Source organism: Arvicanthis niloticus, chromosome 20 (genome assembly GCF_011762505.2).
Source record: "Arvicanthis niloticus isolate mArvNil1 chromosome 20, mArvNil1.pat.X, whole genome shotgun sequence".
NCBI classification, from domain to species: domain Eukaryota; kingdom Metazoa; phylum Chordata; class Mammalia; order Rodentia; family Muridae; genus Arvicanthis; species Arvicanthis niloticus.
In genome coordinates, this window is record NC_047677.1 from 40,176,989 (window position 1) to 40,197,846 (window position 20,858).

The 20,858-nt window shown below is 50.2% G+C and overlaps 1 protein-coding gene across 7 annotated transcripts in view; it reads right to left on the reverse strand.

Moving 5' to 3' along the window:
• Positions 1–20,858, reverse strand: part of Cabin1 (calcineurin binding protein 1) — a 127,090-nt gene that overhangs the window by 45,734 nt on the left and 60,498 nt on the right. For 6 of the 7 annotated variants that reach the window (XM_034523786.1, XM_034523787.2, XM_034523785.2 and 3 more), the window contains 3 exons: positions 20,473–20,651; positions 6,164–6,346; positions 594–925 (listed from right to left, as the gene is read on the reverse strand). In XM_034523786.1, coding sequence (XP_034379677.1) covers positions 594–925; positions 6,164–6,346; positions 20,473–20,651 — 694 coding nt within the window. The remainder of the gene's footprint in view (positions 1–593; positions 926–6,163; positions 6,347–20,472; positions 20,652–20,858) is intronic. The other variant, XM_076917151.1, reaches the window with a different exon arrangement.

Sequence of the window (20,858 nt, forward strand, 5' to 3'; positions counted from 1 at the left end):
GCAGCGGCACGCCACTGGCTGCATCTTGCTAGCCTCTGTTGTGCTGGTCACAACAGAGCTGCTCTGCTTGCTCGTGTGTGTATTTTTAACCTGCCACTTCCTTAGAGTATACCTCTGAAGGAACAGGTACCAGGGCAGGGGACATCTCCCTGTCACCTCTTGAATGAGGAGTGACTTAGGGAAAAGAAGGTCACTGGTCCTTCCACCAATGCTAAAAGGCAGAAGAAAGGGTCTGCCTGGCAAGCCCCGTGAGCACCGACAACTAGGGCACAGCTGCTGCTTTCCTAAGAGTGAGGGAGGCTGTCAGCACCCCACAGCGGGGATGCAGGGGATTCAGAGATGGATCTGCCAGCTGTACCGAGGGAGCGAGCCCAGGGCAGGTGACAGCACAGAGGCCTATTCCAGGGAAGGCTGGACCACACTTTGGACTAGCTCTGCCTCTGCAGCTCTTCTTCCCATCCCTCCCAGATGAGTTACCCAATCCCTGACCCCAAAGTTCCAATCTGTTTGGTTCTGCCCGTCAGCCTTCCAGTACACCTGCCTGCATGAGGCAGCCACCATCATAGCCACCCTCCGTCTCCAGGGCTGCTTACCCGGTGCGTCTTGCTGTAGGTGTAGAGAAAGGCCAGCCGGTAGAGACTCTTGTAGTGCTGAGGGAAGCGGCTCAAGCACAGGCAGAAGGAAGAGATACACTGCTCCGTCAGGAACTGGCGCTGCTCCTCAGCACCTGCTGGCAGCCCCTGAGGAAAAGCCACTGGCTCCCCTAGGAGGTCACCCCTCTTCTTCCCCTCCCACAAAGGAGGTGTGGATGCTGGGGGCTTGCTGGGGATGTAGGCAGAGGCTGGGGAGTCTGACACAGGCTTCTGGACGCTTTGTTCTACAACCCGGAAGGCCTCTGTGCTCTCCAAGGTCTCCTCAGTTTTCCCTACAATTAAGAAGGAAGAGAAAGTCACTTGGTTTTGAGCTTTTTCTAATGCAACAGTCTATCTCAAATAATGGAACACCTCAGTAAGGTGACAGGGACAGCTGGGCTGTCGGCCATGCTTGATGGGCAATGAACCCAGCAATGGGAGATACAGGGACCCATACTAGCTCTGGCTCTACCCCTACTGGGTGTGGCCCATAGGCTCCTGCCCCAAGAAACAGGAAGTGCCAGCTGGCTTCCAGCAGAGGGCCCAGAGGCGACAGAGAGAAGGAGCTCCAAGCTGGGCTCTGGCTCCTACCTAGTGAGTGGTGGCATAGGTGCTATTATGGTCTAGGTACACAAGAAAGCAGCCCACAGAGGGGAGGCGACATCACCACTGCTAGTCAAGCAGCCAGGAAAAGGCCTGGCAAGTGAAATACCTGTTCTACTGGTAGCAAGTACCTCAGCCTACAGTCTAGCCAGCGCTCCTCTGTGGGGCTGCTGCAGGTGTGCCAAGTGTTCATGTATGGCCCCACTTAAGAAGTCCAATACCTGAGTAGTCAACCCTGCTCCTCAGTCAGCATAGGGGAGCCCAGGATCAGCCTCAAGATGGCGGAGCTGAACGGCCTCATACCACCCCTTCTGAGGCACAGCCATGCAGAAGGCTCTCTGGCCCAGGAAGCAGGAGACCGGGTGGCTTTTGGCCCATTGCCTTGAGGTATCCTGTGTTTGGCATATCCTGCACAGCCTGTCTGGAGAAGGAGCCAGTACTGCCTATCCTGAAGACGATCTGTCCTGCGGGTGAAGCCTCAGCAGCCCTCCTGCTAATTCGAGGGAGGCCGGACAATAGCTGAGACCTGATACGGCAGATCAAGAAGACTCCAAGTCATCTTCACAGCAAGTACCAGCAGAGCCAGGCAGACCTCAGGCAGGTGACAAGGCGGACTCTTGTTGTTTTGCATCAAGGAAAGAACTGAGCAGTCGCTCTATGTAGCCATCAGCTCCCTGCTATCCCAGCTCCCCAGAACACCTCCTTTCCTCTGCCTTGCCGGCTGACTCACTTGCTCACAGACCTCAGCACGCCACTCAGTGTTTCCTCTCTTGGGCCTCCCCACCTAAGGGACGATTTGTAGAGGAAAGGTACAGACTGTTTCCCTCCCTGGAGCCCAGAGCTTAGTAGGGCTGTTCTAGCTCCTACCATCTATTCCTGTTCTGTAGTACTGGGGATAAAGCCCAGGGTATCACACCAGCTCCCACCCCAACATGTGAAGTGGACTGGATGAGTGTCAGGAATCCTAAAGTGTCTCTGCAGTCATCCCCTCTCTGTGGGCTTAGGATGCTCTCTGCACCCCTAGTTTAGAACTGGCATCCACCTGGCAAGGGTCACCGCCATCTTGCTCTAGTCTGGAGCCCTAGTTTAGAGCTGGCACTACCTGGCACCCGGCAAGGGTCACCGCCATCTTGCTTGCTAGCATTCAGGTTTCTGTGTTCCAAATGTGGCTCAACACAAGCAGCGGGAACAATGGTTATGAGCCCAGCCTGACGCTCTGGGAAGACAAGGGAATCAGATGATGATCCAACCCTTGGCCTGACTCAGGGGTCAGAGATGACAGTAAATACTGAGACATAAAGTCTCACATGAAGTGTTACAGAAAGCAGGCAGAGTGGAGGAATTAATCTACTTCATTACACACATATGAAGGACCAAAGAAAATGGCAATCTCTGACAGTTCACACCTCAGTCGCTCAGAGTTCTGGGTGACTCAAGAGGTCTAGGACAGATGAAGTGAGCTGCCTCACTCAAATCCACTCCCTCTGCTAACTAGGCCTCACAGATCACTGCAATTTTCCACTTCCTTGTAGAAGAAAAAGGGTCAGAAATGGCTGTAAGCCCACATGATGCTTCCCAGCCAGGATGTCAAATAATAGCCCAATACCAGCAGCATGAAGATGGTATGATACAGTCCTCCCACGCAGAGTTGAGGAAAATACACACTGCCACTCAGCCTAAACTGGGTCTTTATGGCAAGAACTGGTTTAGAATGCTTCCAGTACAGGTACTGAGGCTAGCAAAGCGTGGGTGTTCTAGGAAGCATGCCGGCCTGCTATGGTGAACTGGCTCTATCTAGTGGTTTTCTGGGAAGGCTGGGAGGGACATTGCTGAACACCAGGCACAGACCTGTCAACCACAGACAATGCCACTATCGGCCAGAAAGTAGGCCGTGTGTGCCACAGTACAGCGGGTGTTAGTGTTCATTGCATGGACTGCACAGGTTACTGACAACTTCTACTTTGGATTTTACATACTACAGAGTGAGCCTGTGTTTAAGTACTGGAATTCTAAGTGTTCGTTCTCTCTCTTTTGTTCTCTCTCTCTCTCTCTCTCTCTCTCTCTCTCTCTCTCTCTCTTTCTTCCTCCCTCTCCCCCCTCTCTCATTTTACTATTGCTGCTTTCATAATATGAGCATATGCGTTGAAGATCTGACTCCTGCAGAGGGGAGCTACAGAAACATGAAACAGTCCCAGTGCAAACATCTTTCCTCAAGCACTAACAGACTAGTACAAAGTATGGCCGCTTTGAATGGAGGCCAGTCTCTTGAACATAAAACCATTTGCACTTGCTGGATATTGTGGGGAGGAAGCTTCAGAGCTGGGCAAGACTGGGAAAGCAGACCCTGCTCCTGCTCACCTACTACCTGAGGTGAGCCTGGATCTATCATAGTTGCTCTTCAGTGGGCACCAAATGTATGAACAAGGGCCTGGAGTCCATGGTTTGTATGAACCAGAGGAAGCAGCAGGTTGGTGGTAGGGCTGTCCAGAAGACTGGTCCTGGAAGGTCAAGAGAGTGCAACAGATTTCAGTGGGCAGTGGCCTGTGGCTCTGGCTTTCTCAGGGAGGCTGAGAACTAGTTGTGGGCTAAAGGTACAGTGCAGAGGCAGAGAGTGCACCTAAGCTAGGCTGGGAGTGGGGAGGGACAGGAACAGAACACGTCATTTCGAGCCTGCTAGCTAGCCACTGTAATTGCCTCTGGTTCTATCCTAACATTCCTCACCAATGGCCAGCAATGCACTGTATGCCCCTTCCCCAAATCAGTTCTGAGTAAGAGAGGCAGGATGCTAGGGTACGCTTCAGTTTAGAAGGGTTCTACCTTACACACGATGCAGAGTCTGGATGGGAAATGAACCCATGGGTCATTAGAACACTTGCTTCACAGCCATCTCAGGAAGTTGTGGAACCTTTAAGATGAAGGGCCTAGCCGGAGGCATCCTGGGTAGACAGACCTTTAGAGTGACAGCCAGGTCCCTGCTATGGCGCAGCTTCCACTGCAGAGGATGAGCTCTGTCTTCTGTAGACCATATCCCCTCAAACCGTGTGAACCAAAAGAAATTCTTCTTCCCTTAAGTTACTCCTGTCAGGCACCTCTGCCATAGCAAGGAAGGAAGTACTAACCCTGAAGTCTACAGGGACTTTGTGGGGACAGCTGTGAGCAGCTCGCTGCTTGGTGAGCCACAGAACATTAGTGAAGAGCCTCACTTGTCTAAGAGGAAAACTAATAACGCTGCACTGGAACGAGCAGGGTACGTTACCCGTCTCCTTTCTAGCCTGCATTTCCTACAGTATGTTTATCTCCATTACAGCATATAACCAACAGGAAGGGAGACTGCCCAGAAAGTGAGGCAGTGGCTGCATTTGGTTTTTCTTTCTGGTTTTCAGAGACAAAATGTGCTCTGAAACTCACTCTGCTATCCAACCTGTGACCCATCCGACTCAGTCTGCTGAGCACTGGTCATGGGGTGTATCACCACACGCAGTTTAGCTTTAACCCCAACCCCTTGTTATTTTTTAAGACAGAGTCCCACTATGTAGTCCTGGCTGGCTTCGAACTCACAAAAATCCACCTTCCTCTGCCTCATCAAGTGTGAGGATAAGCCGTGCACCACCACACCCAACTGTAACCTGCCTCTCGATGGCGACCAGACACAGGTAAATCTATCTGACAAGAATCCTGTAAGGCTAGTCAGGGACAAAGAACTAGAAGAGTCCTATCCTCCTCCAAATGGCTTTGGCCCCACTACCACAGTTATGAATGAGCCTCTAACTTGCATAGAAGCTTGCTAAGGTTAGGCCCAGGCCCCCAGAGGATGCAGGTTATTCCTGATTCCAGCCCACAAAGAAGGCAACAGAGAGCAGTGACTAAGGCTGACCTCCTCACCCTTTCTCAGTCTCAGGAAAGGCCATGGTGCTTCCTACTCAGGTGTTTGAGAAGGCAGTGTCTGGCCTGGGACATCTGAATGTGGGACTGAGCTGTCTGGAAAATACACATCTACACGGCTTTACCAAGAACAGGAAAGCTCTTGGGAAGGGCTGACTGAGGAAACACAAAGACCTGGACTCAGATTCCCTAGAGCCATGAAAATCAGGGCACAGCAGTACAAACATCTGTATCCCAGAACTCCTGTGCAAGATAGGAGGTGGACACAGGAGAATCCACCAAAGCTCACAGGCCACCAGCTAGCCTGAGGCCGCAAACAACAAAAAGAACCTGCTCAGACAAGGTTGAAGGTGCAGACCTGGCCTCTGATCTGCACGTGTGCCATGCATACCCACACCAGCACGTCACACACCACACACAAAACAGAAAAGAAAGCTTTCAGAATCTATGGCTAACTAGCCACAGTCTTGGAGTGGCAGCAGGGATGCCTCAGCCTGCCTATACTCACACTACAAACTCAGAAGTGAGGCTCTGGAGAATGCCACACAGGAGACTCAGGGATCCCAAGGGAGCTGGGCATATCCCAGGCTTAGATCAGTGCTCTCTGCCCAAAAAAGGCAGATTTCCCAAGAAGTCTGATATGATTCAGACTAAAAAGAAAACATATTTGTGACATTCAGAATCCAAAGACGTTTCATTCACGAAGGCGGGGGAGCAGACACACCACACTGACATTGTGAACACGGCTTTTCCAAACAGGGAAATGTGTCATCACTGTAGGACAAGTGTCATAGCATCTTCAAAAGCTGCCTTCTTTAATCCTCACAATTGCTGGGGTTTGGCACTGGACCACTCCTATCCTACAGTGTGAACAGAGGCCCAGAGAGCTAAGTAAGTTTCCCACCAACATGCTGGGGCAAAAAGGCAGAAGCACGAGGATGGGAGTCAGGCTGAGTCTAAGCTCTTCCAGAACCCAGAGCCTCAGGTCTTCCTGGGCTGCCCCAGGTGATCAAAGCAGGGCCAATTTAGCAAGTTAGGCTTCTTACCTCTTTCCTCTGTGGGCCCTGGAAGGTCTTTACCACTTGGTCCTGCTTGAGCACCGAGCCCAGACAGCCTCTTCTCCGGAAAGAGCTTTCGAGAACCTTCTAGCAAACTTGTGGGCTCATTAAAGAAGTCCTGTGTTGAGCTGGAGTCTGACAGTGCCACAGCTGTGCTGTCCTGGCTTCGGTCTGAAGAAAGGAGGGAGGAAAAGGCAGGAACTCACACCAGCCCTGGCAGAGAAGGTCCACCAGGGCTAGAGTCCTACACAGCCCAGGACTGTCCTGCAGGAGAGCATCCTCAGCACAGCACTCTAACCCTGATGAGCCCAGCCCACCCGAGAGGCCTGAGCCACTCACAAAAGGCACCAAACTCCATGGTCAACCTTCCAGAGTTTCTCCAAAGAGCAGTCTGGCAAACCCAACAACTGGCTCCTGTGGGAAAGGCCTGATATGCTTTGTATACTGTGGGGATAGCCCTATCATGACTAATTTCAAGCTACCAATGTGTTGCTGGGAGGTATGGAGTTGAGAAGAGACAAACTGCTCACCACTGTGTAGTGTTGCTGCCATAGAGACTTAACAGAAGGCCCAGTGACAAAAACAAACAAAAAACAAACAAACAAAAAACAACTAGCAAATATGATTAGGCAGATGTATGTTCTAGAACAAAGACTCTAGACTCCTTTGAGTCTTGGACACAAGGCAGTTTGTACTCACTCCCTGGCTGTTCTTCTCACATCTTCACAAACGCTCTAGGAGAAAGACTAAAGGCAGGGCTGGAAGAGGCTTAAAGAACACAGGCCTAGGGAGGAGGTGCAGCTTAAAAGATGGGAAGCTTTTCTGGACCCTTCTTCCCTAAGAGACAAACCCTCCAGTTTCGGGGGACAGGCAGCAAACACTGCTGCCTCCAGAATACAAGGGAAGGAAAAAGGGAAACTTTCTGACATAAGAAAAAGCAGGAAACCTATCACTAGAGAGGAACGGGGTCACTAAGAAAGCTGTACCCCTGAGATGCAGGGACACAGAGCCTTCCTAAGTCTGATGCTTAATCATCAGAAGAAAGCCACCCTTGCCCCTGGCCCAGGACAGCCAGCAAGTACCCACTAGCAAAACAAGCAAAGCTGAGTTTGCTGCAGGGAAGAGGAGCAAGCAGGGAGAGCCTGCAGAGGGTAAAGCAGAAAAGAGAACTAGAAAGCCGAGCAGGCTCATCTGGAGAAAACACAAAGCTCGTGGTACAATGAAGGCAATCACAGCAACAGCAGACTGCAGCCCAGCTCAGAGGCCTAAAGGCAGGACAGGTAAATCTATTCCAGGAGTAAATATTATTTATTTCAGTCAGTTTCTTTGATCCTACATGTGGTATCTAGTATTCACTAAAGAATTATAAGACATATACATACGCATTAATTAAGAAACAAGCAAAAACCCATACTGTAAGGAGGTGAAATAACAGAAGAACTAGAATTGGAGATGATCACTGACTATTTAAAATAGCAACAATTAATGTGATGCAGAGCTGTAATTAGGATGTTAAGGCTATAGTGGAAAACCTGTACACTACCCACGAACAGATGGTAAATATCAGGAGTGAGCTGGGAATTATAAAGACTCAAATGCAGATTCTAGAAATAAACAAGCAGTAACCAGAAGTGAGATGATACTGTGGCCAGGCTTCCCAGCAGACTTGACACAACTAGGATGAAGGATCAAAACTTAAACTAGAGGGCTGAGAAGACGGCTCAGAGGTGAAAAAAGAGCCCTGGTTGTTCTTATATAGGACCTGAGTTTGGTTCCTGGCACCCACACAGTGGCTTAAAACCACCAGATCCAGGGGATCTAGCACCCTCTCTGGTCTCTGGGTATGAGGCAGTTACATAATATACATATTTATACATGTAAGCAAAATACTCACACATACAGAAAGAAAATAAACTTAATTCTTGGTACCACAAACAAAATTTGAAACTAATTGAATATAAACAATCCACATTGTAGGGGTGGGGTGGGGTGGCGAAGCCCAACAGCACATGAATGACCTAGTCCTTCACCCAGAGTCACAGAAATGAGAGAAAAGCACTTGTCCAGCATATCAAAGCCCTGGGTGTGCTCCCGGCACTGCAGAAATTAAAAAGATAGAATAACCAAGACTTTTCCAAAAATAATGAACTACACTGAGTCACCAAGAGCCTCAGAGATCAGAGAGCACAGAGAAAGGACCTGCTACACATGATGGAGGGAGCACACATGAACAGACTGTAACCGGGGATTCAGAAAGACACACACAGGACTGAAGGAAGCAGCACGGGACTGGACCCAGTCCCCAGCACTCACATGGTATCTCACTTCAGTCTACACCTCTAGGGCCAGGGGCATTCACACACATTAAATAAGTACATCTTTTTTAAAAGTTAAGAAATTAAAACAACAACAAACTTCTGATCAGAAAGTATGCACTAGATAATATCTTTGTGTCAGGGCAAAAGGAAAAACCCAGATTTTTGAATTAGTAAAGGTAATTTCCTACAAGGCAAGAGTAAATGAAAACCTTTTTGAGACATACAGAATCTGAGTAAACTTATTATCAGCATATATTAATCATGAAATGTTAAGGTAGACAGAAAGCTGGACCTGTGTAATAAAAGTGAGCTCTCTAGAAATGGCTAGCACGATGATGAACGTAAAAGGCCTTCTACCAGGTGTGCTGGAGCTCAGCTGTGAGGCCAGCACTGATGAGAGAGAACACGAGACTTGGTGTCAAAAACCTAAACTAAAAAACAGCAAAGCATGTAGCCTTGTAAGACATGCAAAAGTAAAATGAATAAAAACTGCAAAAAGCCAGGAGGCTCTTACAGTGCTGTGAAGAAGCAGTGTCTTTAGAAGGTTGGTAGTGATTAATGATGTCACTGTTAATCCACATTGGTGCAATCAGTGAATAAGTGATAAAGTATTTTGGGTATCTGAGGGTGAAATAGGGATCTAGAGAGCCAAGTTCAAATCCACCCTGTGTCACTGACAGCTATGTTGAGATGGGGCAGAGGCAGACACAGCCCACTGTGGCTCTCCCAGTCCTCCAAAACCTTAGACATCAAACACTGGTGACTGTGTCGGCAGGGAATTCCAGGGGCTTGGATGAGCTGCTTGGTGGGCAAACTGGAAACAAGGTGGAATTGTTTCCAAAAAGTGGAAAGCCTGGAGTCTGGCAGGGCAGACTGTCAGTGCTGAAATCCTGTCCCTCCATTCCCGAGCCTGGAAAACCTAAAATCCATGCCACAACTATTTGCACATTGGTTCCCCTCTATGTAAAACTAAGGAACAGTGATCACTTCCCCAAATTGCCATTATGATTACGTTGGTTATTAAACACGGGTGCCTGTGCAGTACCTGGCACCTGTGAATGTCAGCCCCCCTATCCATACATAACTTACGGAGAAGAACTATGATCTGTCAGTAATGCCGCACACTAACCATCAGACATTTTATTCTGAATGGAGTTTTGCTGAGCCACACTGCAGTGGGTACAGGTGCCCATTCTTAACCAGTGCCCAAACACTGACCTCCAGCCGAGAAGCTTGCAGAGGACACTGAGAATTAGCTCTGGCCTCAAGACAGATGAGTCAACGTGCAGCACAGTACAGACAGCTGTCAGGTCCACAGCCCAGTGAGTGGTAGGTCCTAAGTTCAGCTGGCCAGATGTGATAAGTGAGTGGTAGGTCCTAAGTTCAGCTGGCCAGATGTGATAAGTGAGTGGTAGGTCCTAAGTTCAGCTGGCCAGATGTGATAAGTGAGTGGTAGGTCCTAAGTTCAGCTGGCCAGATGTGATAAGTGAGTGGTAGGTCCTAAGTTCAGCTGGCCAGATGTGATAAGTGAGTGGTAGGTCCTAAGTTCAGCTGGCCAGATGTGATAAGTGAGTGGTAGGTCCTAAGTTCAGCTGGCCAGATGTGATAAGTGAGTGGTAGGTCCTAAGTTCAGCTGGCCAGATGTGATAAGTGAGTGGTAGGTCCTAAGTTCAGCTGGCCAGATGTGATAAGTGAGTGGTAGGTCCTAAGTTCAGCTGGCCAGATGTGATAAGTGAGTGGTAGGTCCTAAGTTCAGCTGGCCAGATGTGATAAGTGAGTGGTAGGTCCTAAGTTCAGCTGGCCAGATGTGATAAGTGAGTGGTAGGTCCTAAGTTCAGCTGGCCAGATGTGATAAGTGAGTGGTAGGTCCTAAGTTCAGCTGGCCAGATGTGATAAGTGAGTGGTAGGTCCTAAGTTCAGCTGGCCAGATGTGATAAGTGAGTGGTAGGTCCTAAGTTCAGCTGGCCAGATGTGATAAGTGAGTGGTAGGTCCTAAGTTCAGCTGGCCAGATGTGATAAGTGAGTGGTAGGTCCTAGGCTCAGCTGGCCAGATGTGATAAGTGAGTGGTAGGTCCTAGGCTCAGCTGGCCAGATGTGATAAGTGAGTGGTAGGTCCTAAGTTCAGCTGGCCAGATGTGATAAGTGAGTGGTAGGTCCTAAGTTCAGCTGGCCAGATGTGATAAGTGAGTGGTAGGTCCTAAGTTCAGCTGGCCAGATGTGATAAGTGAGTGGTAGGTCCTAAGTTCAGCTGGCCAGATGTGATAAGTGAGTGGTAGGTCCTAAGTTCAGCTGGCCAGATGTGATAAGTGAGTGGTAGGTCCTAGGCTCAGCTGGCCAGATGTGATAACAAGAGGATTTGGGCCCAATGAGACCCAAGCTGTAACTGTCCTGCTGACAAAGAGCTCTTCCCTTACTTCAGGGTCAGGCTGTGGGGCTTCCTAACGAGGGGTGAAGGCCAAGCCTGCTACACTCAGAAGAAACTCCATCTTAAGTCTCCACTACAAGAAGTCATTGCTCCCTCTGCAGGACTGACAGCCCATTTGCTGTCTCCATAGAAAGAGAATATGACAAATGGTGACCATGACACTTCCAGTGCATGCTTGGGGGAGAACCACAGCATTACGGAGGCCAGAGGACAATTCTGTGATCAGTCATCTCCTCCATTTTCATGAGGGCTCCAGGGATGGCACTCGGGGAACGGGCTCGCTTAGCCTGCTCTATCTTGCTAGCCCTTGTTGAAGAACTTTGCACTTAATGGTCTCAGGCTCACATTCCAATCTCATATCTGCTACTGAGATGCTAGACAAACATGGCTGAGTAAGTCTACCGCCTTGGGGCTCCCATTTCATGGTTTTTTACCACAAGTTTTAGCATCCTTATTCCTGAACATGGGACCTACATTGGCTCTACCACCTGACACAGGCTAATGACAGAATAATGGCCTGTCCCATCCAGCATTCACACTGGCCTAGACAGGAACATCAATAGCTTGGGCAATGCCAGAGAGGCCTGAAAGCTTCCAGAAGATGGCAGGTCATGCCCTTGCTGTTACCGTCCCCATGAAAGCTAGGCCAGGGCCAGCTCATCTCACACAACAGGAAACACACTGAGGTGACTGCAGACTGAGAAGCATATCCAACCAACACTGAGCTTCAGGAAGCCAGCCTTGCCAGGATGATCTCATCCACTGGCAGACTGCCCCACTAGCTCACTGGCTCTCAAGCTGTTAGGCTCTCGGCCTAAAGGAATTGCCAGTTTGGTGGAATCCCAGCTGTGATCATTATAAAAACAGAGGACTGACTTGAGCAAATGGGTATTTACTCCTAATGAGCTAATGCCCGCGCAACGCTTCAACATGAGGGGACCACAGATCCACCAGCAATGCAGGGAAGACAGCCAGACTATAATGGAAATGCTGTGGGCAAGAAAAGATGATAGAACGGAGGGTTGTGCTCCATGGAAAAGCAACACTCAACAGAGAGAACACTCTTAAGCCTCTTAAAATAACATGAGAGCCAACAGCAGCCACGGGGGAGGGGCCCAGGCTGGAGAGGCCTGTGGATAGACTTCCCCAAGCTGTCACATGCATGAGAAGCATTAAGAGCTGGCAGAGTCCAGGCTGCACTGGTCCTAAGGATGTTGTGGTGGCTCCAGCTCTCTCCACAGGGATGACCACAGTATAAAGTAGTCCTAATACAAGTACAGCTAATGGAGCCAGAATCACCACAGTCCTGTGGCTATACCTAAAGGTCATGGTGCTAGGTAGAGGCGGGGGTTAGAGGCTGTACACAACAAAGACTGGGAAGCTGGGAGCAGCAGGGCATGCTGGCAAGGCTGCTGCCGACTCTGGGATTCTAGGAGCTTCCACGCATTAGAAATAGAAGATGACAATAGCCAGGGATGTAAGTCAGTCAGTAGGCTTTCTGTCTGGCAACCATAAAGCCCTAGGCTCAATTCTCAGCACTAGGAGAGGCAAGAGGATCAGAAGCTTAAAGTCATCTTTGGCTAAGAGAGGATAACTATCTTCTCCCGTCCTGCGTCTTTCAAGACTAGAAGCATGAAAGACTTGTTATTTTTAATTATGTGTAGATGCAGCCATGCACTTGGGTACAGTGATATCTCAGAGGCCACAGGGGTCGAATCCCCTGAACCTGGAGTTAGAGGAGGTTGTGAGCCACGTGACATGGGTGCTGAGATTTGAACTAAGTTCTCTGGAAAAAAAGGCAAGTGCTCCTAACCTCTGAGCCATCTTCTCCGGGCCCAAGATAAGAAAGTCTAAACTGCATGTCTTTCTTTTGATTGTGTACATGTGAATGCATGCATGCACACATGTGCCACAGTATGTACATAGACGTCAGAGAGGCAATTAGTTTTGTCCCATAGGTCCCTCAGGGGTGGTATGTGTCTTTTCCTGATGAGCCAGCATCTTGCTGCCCCTCCCTTTCTCCCTCCTCTTTCTCTTCCTTTGAGATAAGAATGTTACTCCGTAGCCCTGGAACTTGGGATTCTCCTACTTCAGGCTCTTGATTTCTGGGGCTGCAGGCAGGAATTACCACACGCAGCAGAGGTGAGGAGTGTCTTCAAGTAAGACGTTAATAGGATGCAAAGTTCAGGATTTCATTTTTCTCTGTTCCTTCAGGTCCAGTGAGTATGAAATGGTGGATTTAAGATAATCCTGATTATAAGCTCCAAGAAGACACACATGATTCCACATCAAGAACCAACTGGCCAGAACACATCAAGAACACAGGCTAAGTTTCACTTCTTTCAGAGCAAAAGGGTAAAGATGAATGGAAGGCTCTTAGAGGGTGGCTGGAAGCCTGGCATGGTGGTATACAACTATAACCCTAGCACACAGGAGGCTGGGGCAGGGGCCAGCCTAAGCTACCTGTCAGGGTCCGATTTTAAAATATAAATAAATAAGTAGGTTGCTACAGTGTGCAAGCATACAGAGCCTCCCCATCTTCTCTCGCAGGGAGCCATATTTTCTCTGGTATAGCTGACTAAGGACCTTGGGGTGGAAAACAGACAAAGATAAGAGAGAGTTTGCCAGGTAAGTTACAGAATGTGATTAAAGTACCCTCTTCCTGCCACCAGCTAATGGAGGAGTGGCTCAGGGGCTGGTGAAATCAGACAAACAACAGAGCCTAGCAGCATTCCCACCACATAAGGCCAGCCTTAGATATTCGGAGCAGTTAGCTGGGAGTAACAAAAAAAAAAATTGCGTGAAGCCTGGGCAGCCACTCCTCCTCCTCAGGAAGCCTTGCCCTTGAGGCTCACCAGTGGGGCAGAAGGAAAAAGGATGCTACAGAACACTGCTTCCTCCTGTCCCAGAAGGCCCTCTGCAGAGTAGTCTTCTTAGCTTGTCAGGTGTATACCCAAGAAGGGACAGTGCACTGAAGAAGGCCAGAAGTTGGGGAGACTTCTGGGAGAGCAGGGTCAGATTCCTTTTGGGTGATGCTCCCACTCATCACTTTGTACCTTTGGGAAAGACTTACCCTCCCTGGTGAACACTACCTCTGTTTCCTGGATAGTTGAATTCAGCTTTGTCTCAACTTACACAGCACCTGACCCAGGCACACTGATAACAGTGGGGCGTGTACAGACGCATGGGGCCAGGGCACTGGCGAGAGCACACAGCTAAGACCTGAGCTTCAATCATGCCTCTTCTACAGCTGCCACTGGGTACTGCAGACCCTGCCTGGGATCCCGTAGCCGAGGGTCCAAAGAGGCTGACGCTGACACTCAAGAGGGCCTTGGCAGGATGAGGGTGGGTGTTTGGCTAATGTTACTAAAGCCAAGACTACCCTCCTGCTTGCCTGCAGAGGGCCACATGTGGGCTAAGGCAGGTAGTGTTCTCAGTTGCCTTGTCTCAGCCATCTGCTCCATCTCTGAGGGGGTCCTGGGACAGAAATTGCAGGGTGTCCTTGACTTGAGACAGAGCAAGAAATCTACAGAGATCCTTTTTGATCGACCCAGCAAGAGACACATGAATGGGACCCCAAAGGATCACACACAGCCCACGCTGGCCCTGAGTCTCAGAAGCTAACAGTGTTCTTTTCTGAAGAAGCTGCCTGGTGGTCAACAGGAAAGATGAGCAGCACTGGCAAGCAGGCTGCAGGCTGGGCCTGAGCTTTTCATTTACAAGGGTCTTTTAAATTTTGCTTATACAGCAACTTTTCCTAGGAACAAATACTTGGGGCAAGATTACAAATCTGACTCTCTTGATCACACAAAGACACAGGAGCCACTCCAGCCTGCCCCCTCTGAGTCCTGAGGGGGGAAAAGAACAGCTGCCAGTCACCTGCTGATGAAGCCCTGGCTCCCTCAACTCCCAGGGTAGGACTCACAGGAAGAAGAGCCCACTACAAAGAGGGAAAAGGGCTGGCTTAGTGACACAGTGGCAGCCTGTCCCAACTATTCTGAAAGGAAGTTCTCTTTCTTCATCCAGGTTTAACCATGCTCAACACCACAGGCTGCTCAGTCTGACAGCTTCCCCTTCAGTGTTCCCCTTCAGTGTTCCCCTTTAGTGTGAGCTCACTAAGCCTCTTGTTTGCTCCCTCGGGTCGCAACAGTGAATATTCAGAAAGACTGCAGGGGCTCTGACCAGTCAACCTAAACACATCAGAATGTCTGCCAACCAGAAAACAAGTTTCTAAAAACTACAAACTCAAGTAGAACCAACATTCTGAGAAATTTCCAACTAGGCAGAATCCATTCCAGCTGGTCTTGGTTAACCAACTACCAGGAAATGATGGGTCCATCAGGAATGGGGCTGGCCACGGGAACCATGGGTGCCAACAGCAGGCTGAGGAGACTGCAAAGGCATCAACAAGAGAAACCAGAGGCACAGACCTTGAGGGAGAAGCTAGCAGCAGGTGGGCAGCAGGGCACCACACTATGGGGAAGCAGGCTGCATTCCCAATCCTGTCAGCCAGCTTTCCTGGGTTAGGGAAGCAATGCCAGACACTTCAAGCTCCACCTTGCTCAGACGGTGGTGCTGGAGTCTGATAGTCACTGGGAGTCAGTCTCTTTCACTCTGTAGCTCAGGTCAGGAGATATACTACCCAGAGAGAATTCAACCTGCTTTGAACTCAGTTGCCAAGAACAGAGGACACCAGGACAGCTGGCAGCCTACGGATATCTGATGTACTTTCCAGCATGGCTCTTCTAATAGAAGACAAGGAGAATCTGTGTGTCTGGAGCCAAGCAAAAGTCTGTGGGCCTGTCACTCCATTGCTCTCCTGAGCCCTTTCCCCACAACATCCCTTTGTGCCCACTCCCACACACTGCAGGGCTCTAACTCACACTGTCTTTGTCCTTGCCTCCCTCCTCAGTGTCCTGTAGACTGACAGTAGTCATCCCAACCCACAAACCCAAATAACCACCCACCATCTCAAGGCACCACCTAGGGGCATGCAGGGTCAGGGCACTCAGCCCGGTGCCCTCCCCCATGCCTAGCACACAGCAGGAGCTGATTAACTGCCACATCAGCACTGGCCTGAGAGGGTCTCAGAAAGATGTCAGCTGACTGCCCGGAAGAGCATGCTCCCTGGGGGTCTCTCCCACTTTGGGCAGGTCTGTTTACAGGAATATGGAGCTCCTACAAAACAGACCTGCCCTTCTCCCTCGAAGAGCATTGGAAGACCAGGTTCAGGACCCACTGAAGAGTCCTTTGCAAGCCCTGGCCCTGAGCAGTCAGGGCACTGTGAACTACATAGGTCATGGCTACTGTGCACAGTCTGCAGTTTTTACACTTGTCCTCATAAAGGGAATTTGGTATCTTTAGAATCTGTTGCCTTTTTCTTGTTTTAAGAACAAATGAACAAAGCAATGGAAGTACAGGCCTGAGCTACCTGCCAGGCAAGGAGGCAGGAGGACAGGGGAGAGGCTACCACTGCCTCTGCATCAGGCCAGAACTGGGAAACGGGCAGCTGGCAGAAGCCAAGCACAGCACATCAAACACACATTCTTGAAATCACAGGACCGGCAGACATGAAGGTGCTCCTGGTCACAGGGGAAGCAGGAGCCGGACTGAGGGCTGAGCATGCGGTCTGCACTGTTCCCTGAAGCGAGCCGTGACAGGTGCAAGCAGAGAGACAAAGCCTGGAGAACAGAGTGTGGTCAGGGTTAGGGGCAGCACGGGCAATATTGGTGAAGGCAGTGGAGGGTGAGCAGGTGAGCATGGAAACGAACAGCACACAACAGTGACAGGATGGTGGTGAGGGTGGATGGCCGTGAAGAAGGCATGCTACCCTAGCTTCCCTACAAAGTGCCCTCTACAGCGGGGGTGGGGGCTGAGGCTCCATGGTAGCTCTGCCCATGCCGGTAATGGGGCAGAGTCGGCATCCCCTGCAACCATAGACACCAGCTCCCGAAGCTCCAGCCGCTCTTGTCCCCTCTGCCAATACAGACCACAGAATTTGGCTAAACGTGGCCTTTTACCCCTCACCAAGCCAGGCCTCTAGGACATGCAATCTCACCTCTCCAGTGCTGACCTCTGCCTCACCCCACTCCTCAGCTAAACAACTGGCTGAGGGAAGCTACCTCCTCTAAGCTTACAGGGCTGTTCTATGCATCTGGCACAGTTCTGCTAGAAGACCTGGATGGCTTTGTTAAAGAATCCCAGACCATCCACAGGGCAAGCAAGCCCTCTGACCTCTGAGGCCCTTCCTGGCTTTGACATTCTCACATGACATGGAGCACGACAGCAGACAAACAGTAAGGCTCTTCATTCAGTAAACACTGCTATAGACATATCCTGACAGTCGACTGACCAGATCAAATGAAGGCAAAAGCCATTTAGGAATGGCTTTATTCCATGCACCCTTTACGGCAGCACCTCCAACCAGGACAGAAACATAGAACTATCATCTGTACAAGCAGCCTCACACCCGGCCTGGAAGAGACTTTGACCATACTCTCTCTCAGCTCCGCCCCAACAAGCAGGAAGCCTGACCACTCTCAGCTTCATTTTCTTGTAGGGAAGTAAGGCCACTGTCAAGCCTAACGGTGGCTGTGAAGATGGAGACATGCTACCATCCTGCAGGCATCTGCCTGGAGCCTGGTACTGAGAGCACACAGTGCTATGTGGAGAAGCCTAATTGTTCATGCATGTACACATATGCATACACGTGTACCAACTAGCATGTAGGGCAGAACAAGAGAGTCTGCCATTCGACATGCACACATAGCAATGACTGGGAGCCCCCCTTAAAGTTCACAGAATACATGACATCCTTCTCGTGTCACTTTGCCTTGAGACAAGGAGTCTCACATGGGCCAGTTCCAGGAGATATACTGGAAGAAGGTGGTTGAGTTGGGAGAACAGCTGCATCTGCTGGACACTCCGTCTCAACTTTCCCTTTCCACCTCAAGTTTGGTCAGTCTAGGGTGGCCTTGTGATCTTGGTAAGAATAGCTGGATAAGATGGCTGACTACTGTGGCCTCAAGGGCCAATCCCAAAGCTTTCAATAAGTATGATAGCCTGCAAGAAGTGTTCAACTTGAGTGCATGCAGCACAGTGGCAAGTCAGCACAGCTGAGGCAGTGAAGCTGGGCCTTATCTCAGGAAGGAGCTTCCCATATCCGCCTGCTGACTCGTTGGCAGGGCCTACACATCTTCTGAGGCCATACTCTAGCTAGAAAGTTTGGGTAAACACCAAGAATAATGACATACCCCAGGACCCAGGCTTCCGCTCTATGAGCTTCTAGTTCACAGATGACCTGAAGAACTGCATCTAGAAGGGGCCAGGCTCTGCAAATCAATCAAGGCCCCTGTCTAAGGAAGCTGAACATGTAATCGGTAGTCAGTTTGGAATTCAGAGGTCTCTCAACCCCAGGGCCTGTACTGTCCTGCCCTGCCATCTGACCTCAACTCCCTGGTCGAAGTGGTATCAGGCTAGAAGCACCCTAGTTGCACTGGGAGGGTGCAACTAATACTTAAGTACTAATACCCTGTCTTGGGTCAGCTCGTGAAGCAGGAGTAAGTGTGGCTTCAGCTACCAGCAAATGCCTTACCATGCAACCTGCTTGTTTCTGCCTAAGGCCTGGCCCTTTCCCTAGGAACCAGACACTGATAAAAAGGTTACCACATCTGAAGAGTACAACTAATTTAGGGCTCTAAACACTTTCCTGTTACAGATACTTCCCTAGGGCTGCAGAGGGTGAAGAGGCTGAGGGTTATCAAAGTCTTATGCTCTCCATGCACTGGGGCTGGACAAAAAGGAGGTACAGAAACCCAGTGGCTCCACAGTTAACAGGAATCATTTTGGAACTACTGAAAGTATATCTGAACTTACTTGTTCTGCAAACTTCCAGAACAACTAACTGTTAGGTTAGCACCACACACTTACCTAGTTCCTAGCAGTTCCCTAATGCTCTATGGTCAAACATATGCCACATGGCTTAGCAAGTCCATCAGGGCCAAGTGACACCATGGGCTCCTCTGAGGCACTCCTGCCTCCCTTCCTCCTTCCTGCTCCTAAAAGCATAATCAATCCTGTGAGCGACAGCCAAGCCCATGGTACCTGCAGTCTGAGCTGGCTGGAGGGGCTGCAGAGCTGGTGAAGGCCATCACCAATCAAGGAGCACAGGGCAGGTACATATGCAACATCACGGTGTGGCGGCTGAATCAGCACCAAGGGTATCAGCAGAAACTCACAGAGCAAAGGTCTACTTCTATTGTGTTTTCTCAGTGTCTTCAAAAGCCAATGGCTGGCACAGGGTGGTTCTCTCAAATGATATGAGTTAAGGGGAAGAGGCTATCACATAGAGAGATCTGCTGAGCTGGAGACTGGAGGGGGGGTGGCTCCCCTCATTTCTGCTCTGGAGAGCTGTAAACACAGGGACTTATCAAAGACACGGCCCACTGGGAGGTGGTGGGGACACAGGAGATATACAGATCCTCAGTCTCTCTTACAGCATATATGTAGGGTGCTCAATGCTCTGTTCTCCCAGGAGATCACTGAAACACCAGCCCCAGAGGAGCAGAGGGAGCCCTAGCCACTGTGTCATCTTCCCCTGGGGCTCTTCTGAAATGGATATCAACAGAGCAAGCTTGGAACAGACGCCCATCCTCTCCAGGAATCTGTATACAGGGCAGACCTACATGGAGCCAAGGTAGTAAGTGTAAGCCCTGCCCCATCCCCTCTACCAGACCTCAAAGTGAGAGCTGCCACGGCACCCACAACATCCATCCTTCCCCTAAGAACCACGTGACATGGGAACAGCCCTGGTGCCAATCCTACCACACCCATCACCATCCTGGAAGGCAAAGCAACAGCCCAGATGAGATGAGTGACATGGAGTGAGGGTATCTTTCTATCACCACTTCTCTAGGGTTCCACTTTAATAACCCTCTATGTCTACCAGTTTGCTTATCCCAAGTGCGCTGTCACCAGCTTGTTACTATACAGGTGAGAACATGGAAAGATTAAGCTATAGGCTAGCATGCAAGCCTCCTAATGTTAGTAAGGAATGTGACTGAATAGTCGCCACCTGCCTCATCCCACATGGAACAGCCTCTGGATGCCCAAGACTGACAGATTTAGTATTAGTTATGGCCTACCTACCAAAGGACAGAGGCATGACAGTGTGCTGCAGCCAGGTGTAGGCCACAAGGAGCTGACAGTGGCAAGAATCGCTCCAGGCAGCCTACAGGGCTTCTAAATGTCATTCAAAGATGTCAGCACCCCCATTTTGCAGGTAGGAAAATGCAATCTCAAAAGGAAGCTGCCTCCGCCAGACCTGCTCTTTCCCCGCCTCCCAAGTGGGCAAGTGGGCAGATGGCGACCTGAGCATGTCTCGGAAGCACAAGCACTGTGAATCCATGAGGTAAATGAACAGCCGCAACATTGCCCGTGTCACCCCAGACCCAGCACCCCCCTCGCCAAAACAAAGCGACAAATGAAGTCGCTCAAGCACCCTCCCCACAGCTGGTGTGCCGCCCTTGGCACAGTAGGGAGAACAGGGACTATACCGTCCGGCGCCGCCTGCTGATGGGGTTTTTTACATTTGACGTAATCGTGGTCAATCGGAGTGGCTGTGTAAGGTGGGGATGTCAGACCTGGGCCAGAGGAGGAGGGAAGGGAGGCTCCGGGGCCCGGCAGTGTCCCAGCTGAAGAGTGGGAGTCCTCATCCACCAGGCAGGCCTTCTCCCTGTGGGGACAAAGCTACACATCAATGTCCTGTCCACATGATGAGGAAGGAAATGTTCCTATGGGTCAGCACCCTTCCTGGTGGCTGTGCTCCACATACTTTGAGTGGTCCCTGTCTCGTGGCTAATGTACTAGGGATGAAGGGTGTCCTCCATTATCACTTTCATAGCCTCCAGTCTCTAAATGGATGTCGCCCAACCTTTCTGGC